We start from the raw sequence: 27,488 nt of genomic DNA on the forward strand, positions 1-27,488 counted from the left end.
CACACATTTCACGCATTTAGTATTTTAGTTTGTAATACATGTTAAATTAGATACATGTAATTAATGTATATTTACGTACTGTTTCTTGTGTATAGTACAGTGCATATTAAATTATTCCTTTTAATCATAATCAGTCGTTATCACTTTCCTTTAAATAGTTGAAGTTGTATTATTACAGTTTATAGCGACATGATTAAGACTCTTTCTATTTATATATTTTTAATTCCAAACATATTAGGATGGAATTCAAAATGAGTTGGGGGGGAAAACGCCACGAAACAAATAAAAGGGGCGTGTCTTCCTTCGAGTCCTTTAAATATGGACGTCCGTGCTGCCCCCCGATTGGCCATGTAACCCGGACGTTCTTCCCTCATCATTTTATGTGATCATCAAAGTCACGAATGAAGCGGTTCAGTAAACAAGAGGTGGGCGGGGGTATTTCTACCTCTTAACATTATTAGAAGACCACCGAGAACTACAGCTACATGATACTAACGCGTGCATCGCGGACGAGGCCGGGATATGTGACGTCGCAGCGGAGGTTCAGTCTTGCGACCGCGGCCAGGTTATTGCGGTTAGCCGCGATGCTAACGCCATTACGCTAGCCGTGGGCGACACAACCGCAGCGTCGTTCGCTACTGTGGCCCGCGAAGCTTCAACATCGTCGTCGTCTTCGCTCAAGTACCTTCCGCGCAGGACGTTAAAACAAGATGAAGGTGGAGTGCTTGGAGTCGGAGAACAAAGCGACGGCGGACGGCGTCCATGTCACGTTCAAAAGTGAGGACGACCCGTGGTCACGTGATGGGACGGAGGACGACCCGGGGGGCGATTACGCCGACGGACACGACCTCGACATCCGAATCAAGGAGGAGCAGCACTGCCTGCAGATCAGCGAGGTCCACTGCGGACTCGCGCTTGATGCTCACCGTTCTTTCAAGGCTGAGCCCGACCTGGACTTCCAGGACGAATTCGAGCTAGAGGAAGCTGTCAAGGAGGAAGACGTCATCAAAGAGGAGGAGGAGGAGGAGGAGGAGGAGGAGGAAGAAGAAGAAGAAGATCGAGAGGGTGAGGAGTTACAAGATGATGAGCAGATGGAGGATGGAGAAGAAGATGGCACAGGTGAGAAAGTCAAGGAAATCTGTACAAAAAAACAGTACTAAAGCGTTTTGTCCACTTTCCTTTAATCCTTTTCTGTCAGAGTCGTCATCAAAGTTCTTCCCCTGTCCTCATTGCGACGTATCCTTCACAAACCTGGACTTCCTGGAGAAGCACGTGAAGTGGGTCCACCAGAAGGAGTACCTCGCCGAGCTGAAGAAATGCCTCTCGGACCGCGACCAAAACCTCATCCCGGAGCACGTCTGCGCTACCTGCGGCAGCACCTTCAGCTCCAAAGTCTACCTGCGGGTCCACATCAAGGAGGCCCACCCTTCCGCCCCGCCCCGCCGGCTCCACCCGTGCCCGACGTGCGCACGCAGCTTCCAGTACCTGAAGAACCTGAAAAACCACTGCCAGCGCTGGCACAGCATGTCGGTTGTCATCAGGGGGGGGCACCTGTGCTGCACAGACTGCGGTAAGAGCTTCAAGGCCACCTGGGGTCAGGGACCTCACCTGTGCCACGCGCCGCACGCCGAATCTGAGGAGAAGCCCATTTGTCTGGACGTGGGCGTGCAGTGTCGCGAGTGCGGCAAGAAGCTGCGTACGCCGCAGAGCCTGGAGGACCACATGCGCACCCACACGGGCGACCGGCCGTTCGTGTGCAAGGACTGCGGCCGGCGCTTCGTGGAGCGCAGCAGCTGGCGCCAGCACGCCCTGATCCACACGGGCGAGAAGCCGCACAAATGCCAAGTGTGCGGCAAGGCCTTCCAGAGGGGCCACCAGCTCAAGTGCCACCTCACCACGCACTCGGCCAAGAAGGAGTTCTCCTGCGGCCAATGCGGGAAGGAGTTCGGACTCAAGGCCAGCTTGAATCTGCACCTGCGGACGCACTCGAGTGAGAAGCCCTTCCACTGCCCGGTGTGCACCAAGAGCTTCAACACCCGCAAGAACCTGCGCGTGCACAGCAAGCTGCACAACGGGGAAAAGACGCACCAGTGCAGCGACTGCGGCCTGAAGATCAGCGACATGGGCGCGCTCAAGATCCACCTGCGCACGCACACCGGCGAGAGGCCCTACCACTGCACCGTGTGCGGCAACAGGTTCATCCGCCTGGCGCACTTGCGCAACCACCAGCGCACGCACACCGGCGAGCGGCCCTACAAGTGCGACCAGTGCGACAAGAGCTTCACGCAGTCGGGCGATCTCGTCAAGCACAAGCGCACTCACTCCGGGGAGAAGCCCTTCGAGTGCCCCGAGTGCCAGCGACGTTACACGTCGTCCGGCGACCTTGGCAAGCACCGCCGCAGTCACACCAACCTGCGGCCGTACAATTGCCAGGAGTGCGGCAAGAGCTTCCGTCTGTCGGGCCATTTGAAGACGCACATGCTCACGCATACCGGCGAGAAGCCCTTCTCGTGCCCCAACTGTCTGCGCAGGTTCGCGCGCTCGCATCACCTCTCCGGACACGTGGCCAAGTGTTGCTAACTTTGCAACTGTGCACTCGGCGCCATTTTGCTGTGGGCACCCAAAATACAGTGGAATCTCTTAAGTGGGGCTCGGTAAGAGGGGGGGACCCTGTCATACCACAAATAGCGGGAAAAAAATATATCAGTTAGGGCACGGTGATCTGTATTTAGAAAAAAACAAAAACAAAAAAATTTTAGTCAATTCCTCCACACCTCCCCCACCCCCGGCGCCTCTATATAAAGAAAAGCACATGACGATGACATTCGTCAAAACTACAAGCGGCCCTTTGAGTACAACCCTCTTTTACGTCTTCGACAATTTAGCCTTCCTAAATTCATTCATTCATTCATTCATTCATTCATCTTCCGTACCGCTTGATCCTCACTAGGGTCGCGGGGGGTGCGGGAGCCCATCCCAGCCGTCTCCGGGCAGCAGGCGGGGGACACCCTGAATCGGTTGCCAGCCAATCGCAGGGCACACAGAAACGAACAACCATCCGCACTCACACTCACACCTAGGGACAATTTAGAGCGTTCAATCAGCCTGCCACGCATGTTTTTGGAATGTGGGAGGAAACCGGAGCACCCGGAGAAAACCCACACAGGCCCGGGGAGAACATGCAAACTCCACACAAGGAGGCCGGAGCTGGAATCGAACCCGGTACCTCTGCACTGTGAAGCCGACGTGCTAACCACTGGACTACCGGGCCGCCCCCTTCCTAAATTGACACGTTTATATTTCAATGAAATGCTGAATTTAGAAAAAAAGGGGAGGTGTGACATAAATAAGGGAAAAAATGGCTGTTTTGTTGCTCTTTCTGGTTTTCCACCTTGTGGGCACTATAAGACGAGTCAACACTCATATTAGTAATTCTTTGCAGAGGATAAATAACATGGCTGAGTACTGTTAGGACGTGGACACCGTTTGTGTTCAGTCTGTTGCTTGAAGTGTTATGGCATCCCTCTGCTGATGTATACACTCGATTTTTTTCCTTTTCTGAAAAATTGCATATACAGTGTTATCTTCGTGTTCATTGACAACAATTTCTTGGTTCGACATTCATGAATTTATAGGTTTTGGGGTGTAAATTTGACACAATGTCACATCACAGTCAGGAAACATCCAGAACAGAGAGTCGACAAGACTATTATTCACGCTCTTTTGTAAAGTGACCGCTTATCCTGAACAGGATCACAGGGAGTTGCTGGACCCTATTCCAGCTGACTACGGGCGGAAGGCAGACTATACTCTAAACTTGTTTCCAAACAGTCGCCGGGCACATAAAGAGACATACAAACATTCACGCCCACATCCACACCGTCACTGAATGGGAACCGAGTTGACCCTGTGCAAATTTTCGGTGGGATATTTAAGATTAAGATAAGATAAGATATCCTTTATTCGTCCCACCCTGGGGAAATTTACAGCCTCCAGCAGCAAGAATGTATGTAGAAAGAAGAAAGGCCAATTGTCAAAGTAGTCCTTAGAGGTTCCACTGTATTTGTAAACACGGCTTGGAAAATGGCGCACAATCTCATGCTCTTAAGTTTTGTTTTTATGGAGTTTGATAGATCCTCTCATTTTGCCTTTTTTATTATTTTTATTTTTTAAAACACTAATGTTACAAATTGCTGTTCGTATACATGACCGATCCGTCTTCACTAATTCGTGTTGTACTAATTGGAAAAAATGTAATAAATTATATGAACACTGCGTGTGTGTGTGCGCGCGCGTGCGTGCGCGTTCGTGTGTGTGTGTGCGCGCGTGCGCCTGTTTACCGGAAATCAACCAAGATCTTCAGGTTTTACCCTCATGGTCATAACGGCGCTCGCTTCATAATTAAGTGTCTCCCAGCAGGGCGGGTGAGTTTAGCACTGTTGCAAGAAGCTCCGCCCACGAATAAAGTACCATGTTGTGCACAGAAACAAGCACACCCGAATTCAAATTTGCGTACGCAGGTGAAGCTCACCAGTTATGCTCGGATTTGTGGAGAAAAAAATGCGCAATCCATTTTCGTGTGTCACGTTTGAGCGAGTACACCGCCCACCTCACCCTTGAGTGGAAAAAGCGCAGCCCGTGGCTCAGAAACAAACAAACCCGAATTCAATTTTGGTGGCTTGTATGCTACAGATAAGTCATATTTAGTCAAATCCGTAACTTTTTTAACGCCCCAAGACCACCACCGGGGAGGTGACACGTTCCTGCAAACTTTGGCTGCTTTGAATTGGAACTCCATTAAAGCCTCTCGTATTTTCTACACGTAAGTATAAAAATGAACTTTTCACTCCGTTCCTAGCCACCTTATTTCGAGGGAAGGAACCTCAATTGAATTTAAGGTGAACACAGGATTTGGTTTTGTTCGAGTATTAGCAGAAGACAAAAAAATATATAATTTCTAGACCATGTTAAGTGAATTCAGAGATTTGTTCCTTAAATGCGTTATGCATGTTTAATATTAGTTGCTGAAGACAAAGACTGAGAACTCCGGAGTTGCGGAGATGTAGCGTACTGACGGCTAATGTTGCATTCAAGGACGGTAGGAATTCTGAATGAATCCATTCGGGTCGTCCCAATTCCGAACGTGTTCCAGGCGAAAGTAAACCACAAAGATGGCTGATTCTGATCAATTGTTTTTTTTTTTTTGTTCTGGTGCATCACAACTTCTTCGGACCTCCAGCAAAACGTCCGTCATCATTTCCTTTTAGTTATATAAATAATGCAATGTGTTAAATTTAAAGTGTTTCAAACATTTCTCCAAATCACTTCATTTTGGGGCATATCAACACAGTCAGTTTACTTGGAATGGAAAACTATGTAATTAGACTTCGAATATGTACTTGTGCATTTTGTATTAGATCTGGGTGGACTGTGCGAATGTGGTTTTTTATTATGTTGACTTTCTTTTAAAACAAATGACCCTTTTGCTGGAAAGATAGCACGAAAATATGCATTTGAAACATGTTGTAGTGCGCAATTTGGGCCACCAGAGAGCTGTGTCTACCTCCTTTTGGACGTTACTACTGATAATAAAATAAAAGGCAAAAGCAACTCAATCCAAGCTGTGTTCAGAGAAAAAAATGGACTCTCACAAAATCCTCGGTGACTGTCAATAGTGCGTTAGTCGAGTCCAGAATTATCTTTTGCATTCATAATGTCTAGAGGGCAGATTAAAACCCAACTTCCCCTTCAATTTAATGAAATCCCTCCTACTGACGTGATTTTGGTGCCAAATGCCAGCACAAGCGACATCATCTTAAAGTATATAAAATCCACATAAACAAAAAAAAGCGTACAAAAACACTAAATACATAAAAATAAGAAAATCATGTTCAATCAACACATACGGAAATGTTAATGATAAATTCCAAAATATAAACAGAAACTTTGTTCTAAACTAAAATGTCTCATTAAAAAAAAATCGGAGAAATCAATACAGGTCCAGTAATTATTGGATCATTCCTGATATTTTCCCAAATGTTTGTCTTCACCATTTAAAAAAAGAAGTTTTCTTTGGGTTTGAGATCACACGGAAATGGATCATTTGTCTGCTTTTTATTGGGACGGCGCCGATATGGGAACGCCCCCCCCCCCCCCAAATTGATTGGCACTTGAGCGCATTGAATTACCTTGGAAAGACCTGCTTTATTTTCCCGGCGTTCTCTCGTTATCTGCCAATTTGACGGCAGTTACCGCGTGCCCTCTCATTCATTTACATCACAGCAAAACGCAGCGGCGTCCAACCTGTCTCCGTCGATTCCGTGGCAATTGCCTCCATTATTTTTATGTCCGCAATTACGAGGACAGAGCGGCGAGCGAGCACCGACTCCCCGCGCAGATAACAAAGATATATTTAGGGGTAAATAATATTGACTGTACCTTTGTTTAAAGCTGGAATCAATACTTTCTAAAGTGTGTCCATTTTTCATTTAGCCGCGTCATGGCCGTGAGTGGGAAGGGCTCCGAGATGAATGGGTTGGACCCTCTAAATCGCCCGCTTGCAGTTATCATAATTGTTGAACAAGCGCCGCTTTTAAAGATCGGGTTGGAGGAGAGACAGGCCACACAAAGAAAGCTAATAGATTTGGAAAATTGAGATGGATCACGCCGAGCGCCACCGTCGTCTTTAAAAAAAAAAAAAAAAACATTTTTCTGCCCCTTCATTTTTTTTCCTCCGCCGGTGCGACAGGACAAATATGTTCCTGGGATGAAGAGGTGTTTGTCTTTGCGAATGCACCCCGGTGAATAAAGCTGCCTCTGTAGTTTGTCTTCTGTTTGACGCCTGCACTGAAGAAGCGATCTGCAGTTACGCTCTGTAACCAGTAGGGGGAAACAAATCACTGCGCAAGAAGATGCTAGGAGGGAGGGCGGGGTGAGCGGAGGGCGAGCAGCTTGGGAAAAGTTTGTGAAGTCGGAAGCATGTCGGACTTGGTCAGCGTTGCAGGGAAGGAAAAAAAAAACAGCGTCTTCACGCTACAAGGATGGCTGTTCACGTTTTCGGCGTAAGAGAAAACTATTTCAAAAGTATTTCATGCGAACTTGAAATCAGGAGGAGGGAGACATAAAAAAAAACAGGCTGGCTCGGGCGCCCCTCGTTGAAATGATTTCTTCAATCTTGAAAATAGCTGTCGATTTAATGTTGACACCTGGATTTAGTTGTTGATATTCTTGCGCCGTGATACCTTGTTGTAAGAGCAAAACTCGGTCAAAATCCTGGTTTTCATTGGATACCTGCGAAAATGTTTGCCTCTTATTGCCGGCGTGCCACGCATACCTGACCGTGACCCTCTTATTGGTCTGCCAAAGATTGCTTTTACTAGAGCTTTTTTACCCCCGCCCCCCCCCCCCCCCAAAAAAATGTATCCGGCGGCTCTGGTATTTGTCGCCATTGTTTTCACCCGTTGATGCATTCGGGCTTTGCTTTCCTCCCTTCCCCAATCTTCCCCGTGTCCAATTTTCGCCTTTCTCACATCCAATTTTCCTTAATATTCAGATGATTATGGCCTGATGCTTTCCTTCCCGCGGCTCGGGATCCCGCTCTCCCTTTCCTTTTACTGCTCCATTTTCGTCTGATTCCATCACACGCTCTCGCCGCTATTAGATGCAAGCTACACGACACGTACGCTCGCACCCGCGTTTGGTCCCACGGGCGCAAATGTACACCCTGCAAAGCTCCCGCAAAATGATCAGCAAACACAATCATAAAACCTTACATTTATTTAACCTTTTATACCCGAAAAGACAAAAGGACCAAAACACTCTACGTTGTCATTTTCTTGACGGACAGTCACTAGTCGCTGTTTTCGGGGGGGGTCTGGGAATTGAATTATGGAATCTTATAAAAAAAAGTGCAGCTGAGGGGGATTTTCTTTTTGTGATGTCATTTGCGGCATCCAATTTTCCTCGTATTTACTGTCTCTACTTTTTTTGGTGGTCAATTTGCAGAGGGGAGGGGGGGGGGACACAAGACAATGTGTGTGTCGGCGGCGCGTGTCAGGCGTGTCGTCACACTGCTGTGGTTTTCGCTGTTCGCTGGCCTCTGGGGTCAGCGTGTGGGAAGAGGCGGTGGCTCTGTGGGACTTTTGGTGTGTGTGGTTTCTTCCCTCGCCGTCTCTTTGGGTCTCCGGCAGGGCCCGCTTGCGGTGCTCTCATTCACGGCGGCGGCGGGGGGGGGGTCAAACGCACGGGTCACAACACACTGTTTGACTCGCCACGATACACTTGCTATTTGTTCGTGGGCGTAGATGAAACCGGCGTATTTTTTTTTTTTTTGTGGATCTTTTTGGTTGTTGTTGATGTTTTTTTTTTTTTTATGCTACTCTGACTCGCAAGTCCAAATGTGCCTGAAAGCATCTGCTGGCACACAAAGGAAGGAGAAAGAAGATTGTGAGTTTAGTTGGAGGCAATGCAGAAAGCTTGTTTCTTGTTTGGCCCCCTCTTGAAATTGTTTTGTTCTCGCGGTTGTTTTTACAACACCAAATGAGTCGCGTTGCTGTGGCTTTCACCAAATATCAAGCCGGTTTCAGCCAGGAACATGGAATTTGGTAGAGTAGAGTCGCAATAAGACATAAGAAGTGTGCCGTTGTAGTTTCAAAGTCATCTTTGAATCCGTTTTGTCCATTTTGGACCATCCTGGAGATTTGTTCAATTGGTACTTAATTGGAAATTTGTTTATCCGACTCTCTGGGATTGTCATTTGGAATTTGGATCTTGAATTTTGAAGAAAGGCAAATTGCCCGGATTCTCAATTTTCAATGCAATTTGAATATAAACTTCTAAGAAGGTAAATGTGAATATATTACAATAATAGCATTTGAAAAAAAGACAAAAACTGGCATTTTGGCCTCTTCTAGGTAGTGTGGCGCCTTTGCGTTTGTATATGTGAACGTGTATTTGATCAAATATCACTCTCCTCAACGATCCTACTTTCCGCTAGCATTTAAATGGGCTCCTTTGACTTTAACATTCGCGCTCGTGACGTTTTGAAAGTCAAGCATTTTAAAATTCAAATATACAATGTATGCAATTATTTTGCCGAGTGTTTCGTTTTACAGTCACCTCTACCAAGGGTGCCATTGAACAGTTTAAAGCAGGCACAGGAACAGCCGGCCCGAAGCATGGTGCATTCAGGGTACTTTCACAACGTTAGGAAATAGTAAACATACGCGAAGAATGTTGAGTTTTAACATTTCCGATTGTCTTCCTCCACAGTTTTCTGAGCAGATCCGAAAATAATAAAAATAAAAATAATAAAAAATAATAATAATCGCTTTTTGAAGTAAAATTCAGAGACGTTCTACAATCAGGCTTTTGCTGACTTTGACGGTAAAATGAGGGACGGTGTTTGAATTGGGCCCGATTGTTGATTCTAGGTTTTATCTTCTTTTGAAACACAGCCTCTTGGTCACCGTCTGCTCCACTTTGGGAGTGTCTGGCGATCTCTTGACTGGGGGTGGGGGGGGGGCTCCCTCCTCCTTTCGTCCCACTGTAACCTCTTGCTCCCTCCGTCTCCTTAGCAGCGGGATAGAGATGTGGAGGGCAAGAGAGATTGACAGTGTGCGCTCCCCTGCTCAGTAAATATGAACTTCAGCCAGCAGACAGACTCATTCATCACGGGGGTAAGAAGAGCGAAAGAGTGGAGGGGAGGGGTTGTCGGCGTGGGGGGGGGGGGGGGGGGGCAGAAAGGACTGAGAGAAATGTCCAAAAGACAGAGCGAGGGCGGGAGGATGAGGAAAAGAAGTGGGAGGATGAGGAAGCAGATGGAGGGGAAAAGGATGAAGGAGCAAAGTGTTGAGGGGGCGAAAGGAGGACGCCAGATCACAGGGCGAGAGGAGGAGAGAATCGAGGATGATGGAATGGGGATGTGCACGGTGAGACCATTTTGGACCACTTTAAAACATACTTTTTTTTAAATTTTATATTTTTTGCCTATGACCAAGGTCGCTCTTTGGACTTTGAATGTCCACTTTGAGATGTCCGCTCTTTAAGTGGACGAGGTTGACTTGCGGCTCTGTGCCGCACTCGTGGACTGTAACTTTCCATAAGCTAATGCGGGACAGTGAAAACCTGTCGAGTGGAGCACCTCAGAGGCCTTTGCAGTTATCATATACGACCAAAAATGAAATAAATAGTCATATAGACATATACGTTGTCGTGTGTAGTGGTCACTGTGAAGTAAAAATTGTCTTCTAAACGTGACACACCACAGTTGTAACGACGCATCCGAATCGTAATGATAAGAAAAATGAATAATCTCCAAGTATAAAAAAAAAAAAAAAATGAGGCTTCAACATCTCTATACGTTCTTGAGGCGTGAAAAGATATCTACCTCTAGCTTCCGGTGGCAGCTAGCTCATGAGCCAGCAGCTAGCTCGTGAGCTAGCACCTAGCTCGTGAGTTAGCAGTTAGCTCGTGAGTTAGCAGGCTTGGGCCGAGTAATGACAACAAAGTAACTGATATGTGGTGATGCGTGCTGGCTTTTCTCAAGCTTTGGTTGGGCATCTTCTTCTGGAAAAAAAAAAACATTGACAGTAGAAAGTACATTTATTGTGCTCAATTGAGTTCTGGTCAAGTTAGCTAATACGTGGCCACAGAAAATGTAGCTACATATAAATCAAGAAATGAAAAGAAATCACCAAGTATAAAAAGAAAAAAAAGAGACTTCAACATCTCGAGACATTCTTGAGGCGTGAAAAGATATCTACTTCTAGCTTCCGGTGGCCGCTAGCCACCAGCTAGCTCGGGAGCTAGCAGCTAGCTCGGGAGCTAGCAGCTAGCTCGGGAGTTAGCAGCTAGCTCGTGAGTTAGCAGGCTTGGGCCGAGTAATGACAACAAAGTAACTGATATGTGGTGATGCGTGCTGGCTTTTCTCAAGCTTTGGTTGGGCATCTTCTTCTGGAAATAAAAAAAAACATTGACAGTAGAAAGTACATTTATTGTGCTCAATTGAGTTCTGGTCAAGTTAGCTAATACGTGGCCACAGAAAATGTAGCTACATATAAATGAAGAAATGAAAAGAAATCACCAAGTGTAAAAAGAAAAAAATGAGACTTCAACATCTCGACACGTTCTTGAGGCGTGAAAAGATATCTACTTCTAGCTTCCGGTGGCCGCTAGCCACCAGCTAGCTCGTGAGTTAGCAGTTAGCTCGTGAGTTAGCAGGCTTGGGCCAAGTAATGACAACAAAGTAACTGATATGTGGCGATGCGTGCTGGCTTTTCTCAAGCTTTGGTTGGGCATCTTCTGGAAATAAAAAAAAACATTGACAGTAGAAAGTACATTTATTGTGCTCGATTGAGTTCTGGTCAAGCTAGCTAATACGTGGCCTCAGAAAATGTAGATACATATAAATAAAGAAATGAATGTCCTTTGTGGTCCATGTCCTCAATTTCCCCCCCATCTTCACTCCAACCCAGAAAACCTCCTCGACATTTTTTCCCCACTCGGCCAAGAGACAGCAGAGAGGGCAGATGATGTGTGACAGATGCCATATTTCGACTTTCTGTCAAGGAGATTAATATTGACACCATGCATTTCTTACCAGGGGCTTGTTGATTGTGTGTTGGGCTTTTGATTTCATTATCCTCTGCTCAGACACCTTTTTTTTTTCTTCTTTTTTTTTTTCCTTAAGAATCAGACAATAACAGATGTGGCTCCTGAAATGGAGAAGCTGCTATTGCACGGGCTGAGTGAACAAGTCATATATTGCCGGGTGGCTCGGCCATCACTCCTGCGTGCTGTGGAAGTGGGAGCCCACCCCAGAGGGAAGCCGCAGTCCAAAGTACCTGCACATTTATCAACCCTTTCAGCTCGGTTATTACGTGGACAATATTCGCGCTTAGCTTACGTCTATGGGCATTTGTCAGTCGGGGATTAGCACGACTGCTTAGAGGTGGACATGCAGTACAGTTCCGCAGGAGTACTCTAAAAGTATGAGTCGTGATTTAAATTCCCTTTCAGCCAGTTTGAATTTCTTCCTACTGGCAGCCATGTAAAAAATTTTTTAGTTTTTAAAAAATATTTTTTTACAGCACTTTGACTCCTCTTTCAAGGCCGACAGAATATGCTACTCTGCTGCCAATAGACCACTTACAAAAACACAAATAGGCCGAGACACGAGTGAAGTGATCTGAAGCAGCACAAAAATGCTCACGTGTCGAAACGCTTCTCCATTTAAAAACTATTCGACAATTTGGGAAATGTATTTAAAAAAAACCAACAACAACAACAACTGAGTCCGAAAGTGTTTCCAAACTTTTGACTGGTCCTGCACATTTGTATTCGAGTATTACATGCCTACAATTTGTCTGCCTATCGACGTGTTGGCATTTCTCTCACTCGTTGTTCCAGTGTTTAACGCGTCGATCTCACAGTACATAGGTACCGGGTTCGATTCCGGCTTTCCTTGCGTGGAATTTGCATGTTCTCCGCGGGCCTGCGTGGGTTTTCTCCGGGTACTCCGGTTTCCTCCCACATTCCCAAAACATGCATGGCAAGCTGATTGACCACTCTAAATTGTCCCTAGGCGTGAGTGTGAGCGCAGATGGTTGTTCGTCTCTGTGTGCTCTGCGAATGACTAGGAAACAGGTTCAGGGTGTCCCCACTGCCCGAAGACGCCTGGGAGAGCCTCCAGCACCCCCCCGCGCGACCCTTCTGAGGATAAAGCGGATTGGAAAATGGATGGATAATGCAAGCCAAAGCAATGTCGCCATCTACTGGGATCGGTTTGCCATTGCGGCGTCTTATAAACCGGGTCTTATAAACCCTTACGCTTCTTCCCAGTATTTGAGGGAACGCAAGTTTGCTCGATGGAATTTTAGGACTTGATGTCGAGGCGCGGGGCCTTCGTCACCCAAGTGGCCGGCCTCGGGGGCTTCGACGTTGGTGCTGGAAGCATGAAGTGGTGACCTACGGCTTCCTGATTTTGTCATTTCAAAGCGTGCTCACTCACGGCGGGAGAATCAAATCAATACGGCTCTCCGAGGGAGGAGTCGCTATGAGCTCGGAGGTCCTCCCGATTATGAAAGCGGATCCGAAACGGGAAACCGGGCCCGGCGCGGAGGAAGCGGGGAGAAGCTAAGTAGCTCCAGCACATAAACAAATAGAAAGTAAAGTCGGGCAGATAATGCACCAAGGAGACACGAGAGCGACGGGGGGAAAACAGTTGTCGCCACAGACTTTTATTGACTTTTTCCCCTCCTCCCTCTTCCCTTCCTCCGCCGTTTCACGTGAGCACCAGATAAATTTGCAGCGAGCGGGCAAGAGAGGGTACGATGAGGGGGGGGGGGGGGAGAGAGAAATGAGAAAATAAATGACTCTGGAAAGATATGACGATAGGCTACACGCAGCTTTAAATCTAAACGGGAATTCCTGACACACTCAAGCAATTTGTCATTGCTCGCCCCTCCCCCCTCTTCTTTCTTTTCCATTTCTTTTTAGTACCCCTCTTTTCCCACCCGCCGAGCGGACCTTTGCGATTCTTCCTCCTTCCCATCTTCTTTTTCGGGAGCTGCCGTCGCGGCGTGGCCACCGTGTGGGGTGCCCGCCATCATCGATCTCACTTTTGGCTAAACCTACTTGAGAAAAGTGCCTTTTGCCTCCAACTCTTTTTTTTTTTCTTGCGTAATTCACGTCAAACCCATCCATCCCTTCCAACATGGCCCCCCCCCACACCCCTTTTCAGCGCCCCTTAGCTCCTCTAAGCGCAATCCGATATCGCATTTGTGCCGCCGCCGCTGCAAAGGCGGCTCTATCAAAACGCGGGAGACGGGAGGAAATGAGATGCATCGCGGAAAAAGAACGGAGCCGACCCGGGTTGAAAGGATGGCTGGGAAATGGCTGGATGAATGGAATGGAAAAAGAGAAAAGAAAGAAAAGGCAGCCTTAAAGTATAGCCCCTCGCTTTTATTTAATTTAGACGCCAGGCGAAAATCGATCCTGCCATTCGATACGCAATCCGAATCAAGGCGAATTAAGCGGGCGGAAATTAACTCTGAAAATATTTTTGATGGAGTGGCTTGTAGTCTCTCGGCCAAATGGACTGCAAAGTGGAACAAATGACAGGGGCCTAGTGGTGGAGACAGCGCCGCTCCATCTTCCATTAGGCCGTAATGGGATAGGTCCAGCCCCCTAGCTCGACTCGGCTGCATTAATCAAAACAGCCGCTATATGAAGATTTATGGTTCTCCACTCCAGCGGAGCCGCTGCCCCGGCCGGTTCCACGCGTGCACGTTTGAAGGAGGGGGGGGGGGGGGGTAAGGGGATTTTCTCCCGTCCCCCCCACTCTACCCCGTTCCTCCCGCCCTCCCTCCCTCCATCCGTATAGCCTTGCCTCGCGACACACGCGTGTCGCACCTTTGACGCGCGCGCCTTTTCATCTCGACACCGTGTCATCGCATCCTGTCGTTTGAGCTCGGCGCCGTGACGCTTTTGTTGAAACGTTGCGAGGAGGCTGAGAAACGGGGGCCGCCTTTTCGGTCAGACTTGGCTGACGTCGCTTAAACCGGCGTGATTGGATTTAACGAAGAAATCTGGTTGATGTTGTTATTATTCATTCATTCATTCATCTTCCGAGCCGCTTGATCCTCACTAGGGTCGCGGGGGGTGCTGGAGCCTGTCCCGGCTGTCTTTGGGCAGTAGGCGGGGGACACCCTGAATCGGTTGCCAGCCAATCGCAGGGCACACAGAGACGAACAACCATTCGCACTCACATTCACACCTAGGGACAATTTAGAGTGTTCAATCAGCCTGCCACGCATGTTTTTGGAATGTGGGAGGAAACCGGAGCACCCGGAGAAAACCCACGCAGGCCCGGGGAGAACATGCAAACTCCACACAGGGAGGCCGGAGCTGGAATCGAACCCGGTACCTCTGCACTGTGAAGCCCACGTGCTAACCACTGGACTACCGGGCCGCTCTGTTGTTATTAGTATTTAGTTTTTTTTTTTTTACTTTGAAATTCAGGGAAAGCTTAAAAAGAAAAGTGAAAGCAAGTAAGGAATAAATGTCTGTAATGGGGATTGTCAAATATTCAAATATCACAAAAAACGCCACGCGCCCCCCCCCCCAAATTATTATTATTTTTTTACATTCTTACAGTTTTTTCTAGTTTGCCAAAAAATCTTCAATTTAGATTCTTTTAACTCAGCATGTCCAGTATATGGCAACTCAGTCAAAACAAACTTTGGGAGCATTCTCATTGCCAGTCAGAGTGAGGTTTTTTTTTTTGGGGGGGGGGCACCGATGTGTGTAATCAAGAAACTTTTACTTGTACAAATGCACAAATGCATTTTGAATTTAATATATAACAACCCCACAAAAATTGCCAACTGCACCAACAAATTTCTTTCTGACACAAAATGGCCACCCCCTGAGATGGACAAATTCAGGTGGAACTTTCCGTTGAACTCGGATTCGAGCAACGCAATATATCATCAGAATGCTGCGTTTAGACTCGCCGGGCTGCATCAAAATGATTATCGTCAAGAAACTGTGGGTGTTGACCTACTTTTTAACTCATTCACTCCCAAAGACGTTTTTAACCGTCTTTTCAGACTTGGTCTAGAATTGGCTGGTACTGAATGAGTTAAGTATCGGTGGCTGGTATCGGCGGCCTTCATGAGACCCGATACAAGGTATCGCGCCAATACGGGTACTCTCCCATCCCGACTGAATGGACATCCGATAATCGATCTTTTACTACTTTGATCGCAAGGGAGGAAGAACATGCTCAGTTGAGGCTGGATTCAGTTTTCTGGATGACTCGAGGTAAACACCCCGGGAAGAGTTCAGGTTCTTTAAATCGGCCCCGTGAAGGAACCCAATCAAATCAGTTTAGTCCCCTTTCTGCTGTTGTTGTTTTTCTTTGTGAGTGAAGTCGAGGGGGCCAGCCGTCAACCCCCTCGTTCATCCGCGTGGCAACCGGGCGCAAAGCAAAGTTAGCATCCCTGCGCCCGGGCCTCCTCGCTGAGATCTCAGATGAGGGAAGGGCCCCGCTGAGCGTGACTGCGCAGGCAGGGGGAGACGCTGTGACGGGGGGGGGGGGGGGGGGGGGGGGGGGAAGGGAGTCGCTCCAACTTGGGACAAGTTTTCAGGAGATCATGCTGGCTGCCCCCTCCAGAGACGGGGTTGGGGGTGGAGGGGGGGGGGTTGAGAGAGACTTGATTTGTGTGTTTCTACAGGTGCAGGAGGATGGATGGGCCTCTGGATCGTACCGCTTCCACAGATGTGGCAAATGTACACACGGGCACGCACCCCCCCCCCCCCCAACCCCCCCACGCGCGACGTTGTGAGGATGGAATCATTTTGATTTTCCTCAACTGGTGGCATGAAATAAAATCATCTGGAGCCAGAAAAAAAATGTTTAAAAGTTGATTCGACAACTGGGCGGCCCGGTAGTCCAGTGGTTAGCACGTGGGCTTCACAGTGCAGAGGTACCGGGTTCGATTCCAGCTCCGGCCTCCCTGTGTGGAGTTTTCATGTTCTCCCCGGGCCCGCGTGGGTTTTCTCCGGGTGCTCTGGTTTCCTCCCACATTCCAAAAAACATGCGTGGCAGGCTGATGGGACACTCTAAATTGTCCCTAGGTTGTGAGTGTGCGTGCGAATGGTTGTTCGTCTCTGTGTGCCCTGCGATTGGCTGGCAACCGATCAGGGTGTCCCCCGCCTACTGCCCGGAGACAGCCGGGATAGGCTCCAGCACCCCCCGCGACCCTAGTGAGGATCAAGCGCCTCGGAAGATGAATGAATGAATGATTCGACAACTATTGAGCAAAATCAATCCAAAGGATGATATTTGGTGCAACCGCTTGACGAAAAGTAAGTCCACACTCCATATTTTCAGTGCAGTCCAGATTAAAAAAAATAATAATAATATTATTAAAAATAACCGTTGTCACCATTTTTTTCTCCCTCCATTATCCGTGTGGTCTCCTCTCTGTCTCATCTAGGTTGTCCCCCCCCGCGCCCCCCCCCCCCCCTCCCGCCCCGTCGTCCTCTGGCCTCTCACTCCTCCATGCGGATGGACCAATCCAGCAGCACGCTAGACATCTCTATATCCGTCTCGCTCTCCCCTCTCCTTTCGCACCCTTTCCCTTTTCCCTTCCTTCTCCATTTTCTCCCGGTGAGCAAAAGGGGAAGCTCGCTGCCAGTTTCAGTCTGCCCAAGGCTTTATTTAAATTAGAAACGCTTCAGTGTTCACACTCCCGCCTCTGCCTGCTTGCGTTGCCGGGGCGACTCCCGCCTCTCCTGGCGGGCAGCCTCGAGGGTCCCGTCAATGTGCCAAACAACTTCATTTGGTGGATGGAAGTGGCGCAAAGCGTGGCGGCGAGGAAGAGAGGAAACGAGGGAGGGAGGGAGGGGTGGGGGGCGGGTCAGGGGGGGAATGTTCTCAAGTTGCCGTTTCCTCTCACGGCTCATTCCGCTCAGATTAGGAGCCATCAATGGCTTCGGGAGCAGGGGGTGGGGGGGGGGGGCAAAATGCTCGTTTCTGTCACAAAGCTCACCGGGCACGTGCATGGAGATTTTGGGAGGGGGTGGGTGCTTAAGATTTTTTTAAAAATTACAATGCAAAGGGTACCCAAAATTACACATACAATTGAGAGGAAACGATTATCGATCGATCTTCGGGCAGTAGGCGAGGGACACCCTGACCGGTTGCCAGCCAATCGCAGGCGAACAACCCATCCATGCTAACACCCACACCGGGGGGCAATTTCTTTTTTTGTGTGTGTTCAATCAGCCTTCCGTGCATGTTTTTGGAATGTGGGAGGAAACCGGAGTACCCGGAGAAAACCCACGCAGGTGGGGGGATCGAACCACAACCCAAAGGTCACAGTGCTAACCACCGGACCACCGTGCCGCCCTATATATATTTAACATCCTTGCTTATCGCATTCATTTCTCGGCAGAATTCGAGAAAATCTGCGTGGGAACCGCAAGGCCGTCCATCTCAGTGGGCCCCCACGATGGGCAATACCTCCCTCCGCTGTCGCCCCGAAATTAACCTCGTAAACGCTTTCGAAAATTGGAAGGATCCGCCGTCCCGCCAGGAGTCCAATTTCCAATCCACACGGTGGCTTTTTGCGATACTAGCATCTCCTTATCATGAGCGTTGAACCATTCGTCCCTTGAGAACTTATATTCCACCTTTGTCATTGAGCTGCCCTTGACTGTATTTGTCACCTTACTCGCCACATATCCCCTCGGCAGCAAAGGCTCAGTCATCGCAGCTAATCATCTCCTCTGTTAACAGCGACCTCTTGCCCCGATAATCCTTCCATCCTCACTCCCTGGGCTGTAATCCCACCCAACTGCCCCCCTCCTAACTTTACCACCAGCCAACCCATTAACACACAATTATTTGGAGGGGGGGCTACGAGAGCTTGGGTGGGGGGGAGGAAACGAGCTGTGGAGAACATGTAGTGAATGTCTCTTTAATGGCTGACTGACACGAGGCGAGATCATAGATCATGGAGATTATTAATACCACTGTTGAACAGCTTCTTGCGGGGGGGGGGCACACACACACACACACATCTTTATATGAGCTGTCGTTCATGCTCGGCGAGTCGGCATCAATTTCATTTGGGTCGTTTAAACAATGCTCATTAAAGGCACGCGGAGGGTAAGACTCACACTTGCTTGTCGGGGCGATTATTCTCGAGTCCGTTCCCTTCTAATGACGCTAATTGCAGGTTTGATCGGATGATGGCGTCGTACGGCGAGGTGAGACGTGCTTCGGCGGTAATGACCGGGGAAATTCGGCCTTTACACGGCAGTGGCGGGGGGGGGTGGTGGTATTGAAATCCTGGGATGTGGTGTGTGAGTGTGTCAATGACCTGTCCGTTTAACCGGCGGGATCCCGGGCGGGGGTATGGCAGCGAGGTTTGGGGTACGGGTGAGGGGGGGGGGGGGCGTCCTAGGGGAGAAGGGTCTGGGGAAATCAACTTTGACCAAACAAGCGAGGAGCTCCATGGCAGCTGGCGGCCAATACGAGCCACACTCCCTGTCTCCATATCCTCGTTTATATGCAAAATAGGACCACCCCAGCCCACACCCCCATCGCCCACCTCCCACCTCGCTGAAAAAGACAACATCCGCTTTTCAGGAAGACAAAATTCCCAGCCACAAAACTCAAGGAAATTTCGGACGATGATATTGAACTGAATGGAAATGAGGTCGTGCCCTCTGCCATTGGTTTAAATCATGTCACCCATAGGGGGCGGTAATGTCCAAGAGAACATGCCGCACAGCCCCTTCCAAAATCTCCCACAGATTGTATTCTGAAAAATTTGAAAAAAATAAACTAGAGATTATTTCAAATTATCATTTCACATTTTTTCAAATGTAGTTTGAAGTCGTATTAACTCACACACGGCCATCTGTTTACACTTCAGAGCCCCCTCATACTGACCCTGATTTTACCCCACACACCGTGTTTTGTACTGCGACAGTATAAGCAACCAAAACAAAGAGTAAATTATCTTTTTTTTTTTTTTTCATCAGCTTTTCTTTTCTGTCGTAATCAACGGTAGAACATGGGTTGGTTTCACCAAAAACACCGCCCCAATTTGGACAAATCAAGTTTTTGTGAAAAGAAACAATGGCCGGCTTTTGCAAAACGGGACAAAAAAAAGGACAAAAAAAATGTGCACGTCTGTTGTTTATTGAACCAATGTACAGAAGAAGTCCACTCCTCAAACAAAAACAACCCCAAAACAAAACACAAACTGTATTTTTTCCCCCCTTGTGCACAAATAACATAAAACTGCAAACCGACATTTAGTGCAAGAACTCCTTTATGTGCGCATGAAAAAAAAATGTCAACATTTTTAATATCATTCTATCATATGTTTTGCTTAATAACGCCTCATGCACTTAAAATGAACTGTCAACGGTTCTTGTGGGGGGAAAAAAATGTTTGTGTTGTTTCTAGAGGGGTGTCGCTTCCCTGCTCCTTCTTCTCTGAGGAAGAAGCAGTCTTGGCCATCTAGTGGCGAGCACAATTACTGCATCTTTTTGACTTTCAAGAATTCATTGAAGGAAGGCCACTGCGAGTCTTTGTTGAAGTGTTCAAATTCACAGGCCGAGTCCTCCGAAAGCCGCATTTTTGGCCGCACGACGTCACTCAGGGTGACGAGATGAGAAGGTGCCTTTGAAGGCATCCAAGGACCTAGCCTGCCAATTGTCTTTCTAAAACCACGTGCGGTCGATTTTGCGCCGGGAAATGATGTCATGCGGCCTTCGGAGGACTCAACCTCAAGCCGTAGTGTTTCTTCTCATGAGAACAAAATACAACCGAGAGAAGAAAAAAAAAATCACCACGATGATATTGGCTGCTTGTAACATTTCCTATTTTGTTTTGTTTTTCTGGGGGTTGCGGCAACCCACAACAAAAGGCGGCTTGAAAAAGCAGCTCACTTGATCGCCCCATTAAAGTGAAATGGGAGCGGGGGGTGGGGGGGACTGCTCTGTGAGCTCTGCCAGTGTCAGCTCATTGATTCCCTAACTAATCATCCTAATTAAAATGTCTTTTATTCGTTCTGTGGCTTACATGGCAGCAGAGTGCCCGCCTTTGACGATCAATTGCAACATTCGCTTGCACAAAATCCTCGTTTTGTTGTCGCCGTGTGAAAAGAAACGACATTGTCCCCAACTGCTTCAAGCGCTTTCCTTCAAAGTGTCCGGAGCCCCCCCCCCCCACCCTCACAAATGGCTACACTACAGCCTAAGTCGGAATATTTTCATGATCTGTGTTTGTTTTGAACTTTTTCAGATTTGTTTTCAGGGGTGGCCTCATAGTGCAGAGGTATCAAGAAGTCAATTCCAGCTCCGGCCTCCCTGTGTGGAGTTTGGATGTTCTCCGCGGGCCTGCGTGGGTTTTCTTTGGGTACTCTGGTTTCCTCCCATATTCCAAAAACATGCATGACAGGCTGATTGAACACTCAAAATTGCTCTTTTAATTTTTTTTTCATCTCTTGTCATGCATGTTCTGTTTCCATTTCCACCCGGTCCCTTAGGGTCAACCAATCAGTTCCCTCCAGTCACTTCACTCGTGTCTTGTCCAAGGTGTGCCTTGTTGCCTCATTAGTTTGCTCGTATTTGCCCCCCCCCCCGCCCCCCTTGCTATCAGCGTTTGTTGGTTCATTCTGTCAGAATCAAGAGTTTTTGTGGCCGTGCTAGCCAAATGGAGGAGCAGGGAAGCCACCAAGTGTGGACATCTTCAAGTATTTCCACACACAACAAAGGAAAGGAAAGGTGTTTGGAGGAATTAAAAAAAATAAATCATGAACAAAGTCCCAAAGTACAAGACTCAAAGCGAAACTCAAATCACCACCAAAGGAAAACCTCATCTGCCGGTCTACTGTTCCCGAGATCTGGATCTGCTTTTTCAAACTCTTTACAAAAACTACAACACGGATTCTACTCTGGAAGGACCAGAAACTTTTTTTTTCTGCACTCACAGCTGACTACAAATGTGAAAGCAGCCAACCAAGCATCAGTCTGGGTGAGTACGACATTGTTTAGGCAAAAAAAAAAACAACAAACGGATATAAGGGCAAAGAGGCTTTCACTCAGGCAGGTGACCGGTATTAAGTGAATATGTAATATAATTGGCTCTAGATGCCAAAATATGGCACTATATGAAGCTCCTCAACTCACTACAACTTAGTTCTTCTGTATCAAGATCCCACAAGATGGCGGCAAGGCGATACTTGTGTTTCTATGAGCACAAAAACAGCAAACGGGTGAGATGTCAGGATTAGTTTAAAAAAAAACAAAAATTGTGAATTTGCAAAATCCTAATTAGGAGAATGCAAGTTTGTCATTCGACTGGTTGCTCTGTATGTCAATCAACGGGATTGATGATAGGCTGACATCGTAAATTCTGAGGCACTTTAAGTTTTCAACGCTGGTCATGTGAAAAGCTCGGGAGCCGCATGGAACCAGCCAAAGAGCCACATGTGGCCCGCGAACTGCGGGTTGAACACCCCTGGTGTAGTTGCTCTTGTAGTTGCCCCGGCATGTGGGAAAGGTAATTTTTTCACCCGCTTCCACCGCTCATGACCCAGACGCTCGCAGGCAGATTTGCTGACGTCATGCCACCCGCCAAGCCCCGCCTCTTGAAGGCACATGCATCACGAATATACGTGCATGCAGTACAACTTGATACAGTCTTTCTCTACATCGGGGATGTCAAAGTCATTTTTGTCAAGGGGCAGTTTTGAGTTGGTTTCACTTGGATGGCCGTTGTGACTGAAATCATATCAAGAAGTTAAGAATAAATGTTTATTCACCTCTTGTTTACGTTACTGTAATGAGGGGTTTGGTAACAAGAAAATGCTTCCCCTATAACTATTTATTACAAATGACAATTTTGGTAGAGATTTTAGCAAAGTTAACTTCTTTAATTTGCGTTTGCGGGCCAAATGAGACCGTGTGGTGGGCCGGGTCTGGCCCTCGGGCCTTGTGTTTGACACCGGTGCTCTACATGAATCACGTTTCCACCTGCAGTGGCTCGTTTTGAACATGCAGCGGTTGACTGAATGAGACAATACCACTTTTAGCTTCTTCAGTCACCCGAGGCAATGAGTTTGCCTTTCGCAAGCAGTGACACTCTCAATTTCTGTCGTTGTCCATGAGCGCCCCCCGCGGCCAGCACGCCGCGTTACGACGAGTAGCGCGCGCGCGCGCACTCTTAAGAGAATGAAAACGCAGCAGCAAAGAATGATGTGGTCCCGAGCCGCTTCGCCGTGATGGATGTCTGTTTATGAGTCGTTCCGCGTGGACGTATCCATTCATCAGCAAAGATTTTTTTTCTTTTATGCAAATTTCCAACCACTTAAAATCTCCTCTCCCCCCCAAACCATCTCGAACTAATTACGCCACATCGCCTTCATTATTAAAAACTCCAGACAGAATCGAGTCGTTATGGCTTCTCAAATTATTGATAACATCCTTTCGAACAGTGATCGATTGGCACGGTATTCGCTGACGTCACAACCAAACGTGACAAAATGCTCGTGCGCGTGGCTGTTCGTCGCGAAGGTGGCGCGCGCGCACGCCTGCCGCTCGATCTCGCCCTATGCGCGTTCCCACGCGGGCGCTTCATCACGGCCACCGGCGGTAGGAGCAATTCACCCCCGGCATCCATTTTGCCTCCCCGCCCCCCAATAAATAATATTCAAGTCACTCTATTGTTAAGTGAAAACTTGACTGCCGTTTGATTTTTCTCGCTGTCTCTCTCATGCGTGTGTGTGTGTGTGTGTGTGTGTGTGTGTGTGTGTGTGTGTGTGTTGTTTTTTTTTTCCCTCCTTTTTCCGCGGCGACCTCGGGTTAGGACTCATACATCACGGGATGACAGCTATAGAAAGGCCCTAAATTAGCAACTAAATCGAATATTGATCAGCTATGTGCCGCCCTGCGAGTCGCGCCTCCTTGCCACTCCCCCCCACCCCACCTCCCACCCGCCCCTCGTCCCCCGCTCCTCGAAAAGAAAGAGAGAGAGAGGGAGAGAGGTGTTTCGAGAATGATGGCAGTGGGAGTGGGGGGGGGGGGGGAGGATGGCGGATGCGTGGAAAAAACGGGGGAAGCGTTTATTTTTTCACGCCCGCAAATAAATAAATATATATATCTCCACACTTTAGATTTCGGTATTTGGTGGGGGGGGGGGTCATTGACTTTTCTTCATTGACCAAATTATTTTTTTTTATGCACAACTAAGCGCATAGGACATACCAGAGCACTTGATAATCAAATTAAAAAAAAATAAATCGCTTAAAGTAAAGGAAATGAGTGTACATAAGTATACCTTGCATAAATCGAATGCACTTCTCGAGGGGGCGGGGGGGGAATAAATGCCGTCAATATATATTTTTTTAAAGCCCAATGGATTAAGTTGACATGCATTATCAACTGTTTATATGCAATTTCTTCATGCGTATATAATATAAAATACACACACACAGTATGTGCTGTTAAATTAGCTGCGTGACATTCAAAATGTGTCAAGTGGTGTGGTTTTTTTTTCTCCCCCCCCCCACCACCTGATCTTTAATCCAAAACCTTTCTCGTTTTGATTGGGAGCGCGTATCCGTCTCTCGGCCGCCGCGACAGATCCTCGCAACGTTGCTCGAGGACTTTCCCGGCAACCATCTGTTTCCGCTGTGGGCTGAGCTGGCTCCAGGCGAACGGGAAGCTGCGCCCCAGCTCGTGGCGAAAGAAAGCCAATGTTGATTCCCTGACGTGGGGCGGGGACCGGGACGGGTATGTGCCAGTCTATTTCAATCGCTTGTTTACACCGTGCAAGCATTGAACAGGTGTTGCGCGTACGCCGCGTGATGTGGGCTGTTGAGGAAAACTGGCAGAGAGTCAAAAGCGTCTCTCCGAGCTCCCAAATTGCAAAAGATCTTTCCTCGCACCTGCTCTGATTTCAACTTGAGACAATTTAATGAGGTTAAGAGGATTTCTGCTTTTTTTTCTTGGCTTTATAAAAAAACAATATCTCTTGGGGCTCTGTTTTCGCAACGCTGTGTGACGCGTGGTTAGATCCGATGTTGGTAATTTCACAGGTGTGCAAGTGGGAGGGCTGCGTCGTTGTGGGAGTGGTCAGAGCTGACTTTGCTCATGGCCAATCAAAGCGGCGCCTTTCGTTTCCTTTCAAAGGAGCCTTGACATGATGGAAGCACATCTCTCTATTTTTTTTTTTAAATCGGCTCATCTTTGTGTCTACCAATCAGCTCTCCAGTCAGATGTGCCTCGTTGTCTTGTCACTTTGACTATTCAGTTCCCTGCTTTCTTTCAGTCTTTTTTGGGGTCATTGTTGCTATCCTTTATTCTTGTTAGCTTAGTCAATCAAATCATGTTATGTTTCCTTTTCTGGTGAAGAGGGATGTTCGATACTACTTTTATTTTTTTTTCTTCAGACCACTACTAACGGCAAAATTCACTGCGAGTACTCATCGACGCAGAGCAGATAATGATTCGCACGTGCCAAACTTCCACATTACACTGCTGAGGACGACGTACCTAATGTATTGATTTTTATTTTCCCTTAAGTTTTTACGGTTGGTATCGGCACCATCCGCCGACACTCGATACATGAAAGTAAGGCCTTTTATCAGCCTAATACGAATACCTGGTTTTGGTACTCGCTCATGCCTACTGGTGAATTTATTCCCAGTGTTTTGTTGGTACTTTCTACCTGACTTTTTCAATTGTATTTTATTTTAAGAGGACTCCTCCTCCCCATTCTCATCTCCCCGCGTCCACCTTTTGCAACACCTTGATGAGCTTGTTGCGAGCGCTTTTGTGTTGGCTGCAGCCCAGGTGCCATAACGGGCCCTGCAGGTGAACCTCCCGCCACGGAAGGAAACTTGTGAACAAACTATTAACGTCAGGTGCGGTTTCCCTGTCAAACAAAATCCCCTTTCCTCCACTCCCATTTACGAAATTATTCACGGCAGGTGGTTAGCACGTCGGCTTCACAGTGCAGAGGTACCGGGTTCGATTCCAGCTCCGGCCTCCCTGTGTAGAGTTTGCATGTTCTCCCGGGGCCTGCGTGGGTTTTCTCCGGGTGCTCCGGTTTCCTCCCACATTCCAAAAACATGCATGGCAGGCTGATTGGACGCTCTAAATTGTCCCTAGGTGTGAGTGTGAGTGTGAGTGGTTGTTCGTCTCTGTGTGCCCTGTGATTGGCTGGCAACCCATTCAGGGTGTCCCCCGCCTACTGCCCGGAGACAGCTGGGATGGGCTCCAGCACCCCCCGCGACCCTAGTGAGGATCAAGCGGTTAGGACGATGAATGAATATTTTGTTGATGCACCTTTTAATAGAAGGAATTACAGTCCTCCCCTGCCCCCATTCATTGGAGTCTGTTTTTTTTTTTTTGGGGTGGGGGTGACACACCAAGGCTGATCATTAAAGATCAAAAGAACAGAGAGGAGGCGGCTAGCGGCGAACGATGTTAAGTGCAACTGACATCGGCAGACGCCGCGTTGTTAGCCACAAGCGGGAAGGTAAAGAGAGAGAGAGAGGGGGAGGGCCAGGCAAAAAAAAGGTTCACAAAGAATAAAAAAGTAGTTGGAAGGATGGAAGATGCAGAAACAAAGATGGACAAGTGAGGGGGGGGTAGTAGGGGGGAGAGCGCAGGAAAAAAGGATAATTGCATTAGAAGGAGGGCCGAAAGGAAGGAAATGATTAGAGGAGGAGGGACTGATATCCGATGGAGATGGAGGCCGACTCTCTTACCTCCCACTGTTCAATACACGCTGACACTCTCTCTGTCAATACGCAACACGCGCGTGTGTGTGTGTGTGTGTGTGTGTGTGTGTGTGTGATCGCTCTCACTTGTCCCATTTCCCCGAGGACCGCTTATGTCGACCCCCCCCCCCCGCCCCACCCCCAACCGCTCTTTTCCCTCCGAAGTCATCTTGAACTTCCTCGTTGTCTTTGCCAATTTCTACTGCCGCTAATTTCAATGTCAGGAACTCTCTGTGAGATGCCATTTGATCACTTTGACGCACCCCCTCGAAAGTTTGCCGTCAAACTAAAAACGCAAACGGAAGGAGCGTCGGAACGCGAGAGGAAGTCGGCAGACAGAAAGGCGGAATTTCAGACGAGGCGCCAGATGCGCTAACCGCTAGCGGGGTCGTCGTATTGGACGAATGAAAAAGGTCCTGCTGCGCCGCGTGGCCAGAGCAATTTTTTTTTTAAGTTGCGGTCCGTTCTGCTTCTTGTTCTAAAATTGTCGTCAAATGTTTGTGGGATTCACCATCACTTTAGGGAAGGCAATTGAAAAAAAAAAAAAAAACAGTTCCCGGGTGGGTTTGAGCCCCAGAAATCGTTTGTGTTAGTGAACGGAAGCTAATGGTAAAAGCTAATCAAAGATTATTTTTATTTATTTTTTTCGTTATTGAAATCAAAATGAAAAAAACCCCACATTTTAAGTTCACAAATTAACTATGGCGCCAATGTTCTTTATTTTCGTCTTTGGAAATTAATTTTTTTTTTAGTTATTTCGCCATTAGCTGGAAAGAAGGACAATCACACGGCCGTCTGACAGTTGTTATCCTGTTCATGCCAGTCGCACCGAAGCGATCAATTAAAAAAAATAATAAGAAATAAAAGTGCCATCAGGTGACGTCGCTCCAAGATCGAAGCGTTTGCCCGTTTGACTTTTGGCATTCTTTATCATACTCGGCCTCAAATGCAAAGCCAAAGAAGTGCTTTCCATTTTGGCGGTTCATATAAATAATATCTAAACCGTTGAAGAAGAAATTTTACACTTTGTAGAACGGGATTTAATGCTTCTCATCAAGAGTCGAAAGCCACAAATCAACTTTGGAAGCCGGCGACTGGGCCTTTTTATGACATCATCCATGTGCCGTCCTCTGCGGGGCGCCGCGAATCAACCCGCCGTTTGGGTAACGTCAA

At 47.8% G+C, this 27,488-nt stretch overlaps 1 protein-coding gene and 1 long non-coding RNA gene across 3 annotated transcripts in view; one reads left to right on the forward strand and one right to left on the reverse strand.

The window, feature by feature from the left end:
• The window catches only part of LOC127600709 (uncharacterized), a 131,071-nt gene that overhangs the window by 91,094 nt on the left and 12,489 nt on the right, over positions 1-27,488 (reverse strand). Inside the window, exon 1 of one of the 2 annotated variants that reach the window (XR_007962412.1) lies at positions 22,364-22,375. The exons of the other annotated variant lie outside the window; for it this stretch is intronic. This is a non-coding gene — a long non-coding RNA (uncharacterized LOC127600709). Of the gene's footprint in view, positions 1-22,363; positions 22,376-27,488 lie in introns of those variants that run through there. 2 annotated transcript variants of the gene reach the window in all.
• On the forward strand, positions 348-2,736 carry LOC127600498 (oocyte zinc finger protein XlCOF6). The gene is made up of 2 exons (XM_052065122.1): positions 348-1,119; positions 1,199-2,736. Exons 1-2 carry the CDS (start codon positions 711-713, stop codon positions 2,578-2,580), a joined length of 1,791 nt encoding a protein of 596 aa, XP_051921082.1. The 5' UTR covers positions 348-710; the 3' UTR covers positions 2,581-2,736.

This window comes from Hippocampus zosterae, chromosome 5 (assembly GCF_025434085.1).
Source record: "Hippocampus zosterae strain Florida chromosome 5, ASM2543408v3, whole genome shotgun sequence".
In the NCBI taxonomy this organism is placed as follows: Eukaryota; Metazoa; Chordata; class Actinopteri; order Syngnathiformes; family Syngnathidae; genus Hippocampus; species Hippocampus zosterae.

Coding starts and splice junctions, on each gene's coding strand:
- LOC127600498 (XM_052065122.1), top strand. CDS start 711: ATGAAGGTGGAGTGCTTGGAGTCGGAGAACAAAGCGACGGCGGACGGC. Junction 1,120..1,198: donor TGGAGAAGAAGATGGCACAG/GTGAGAAAGTCA, acceptor CTTTTCTGTCAG/AGTCGTCATCAAAGTTCTTC.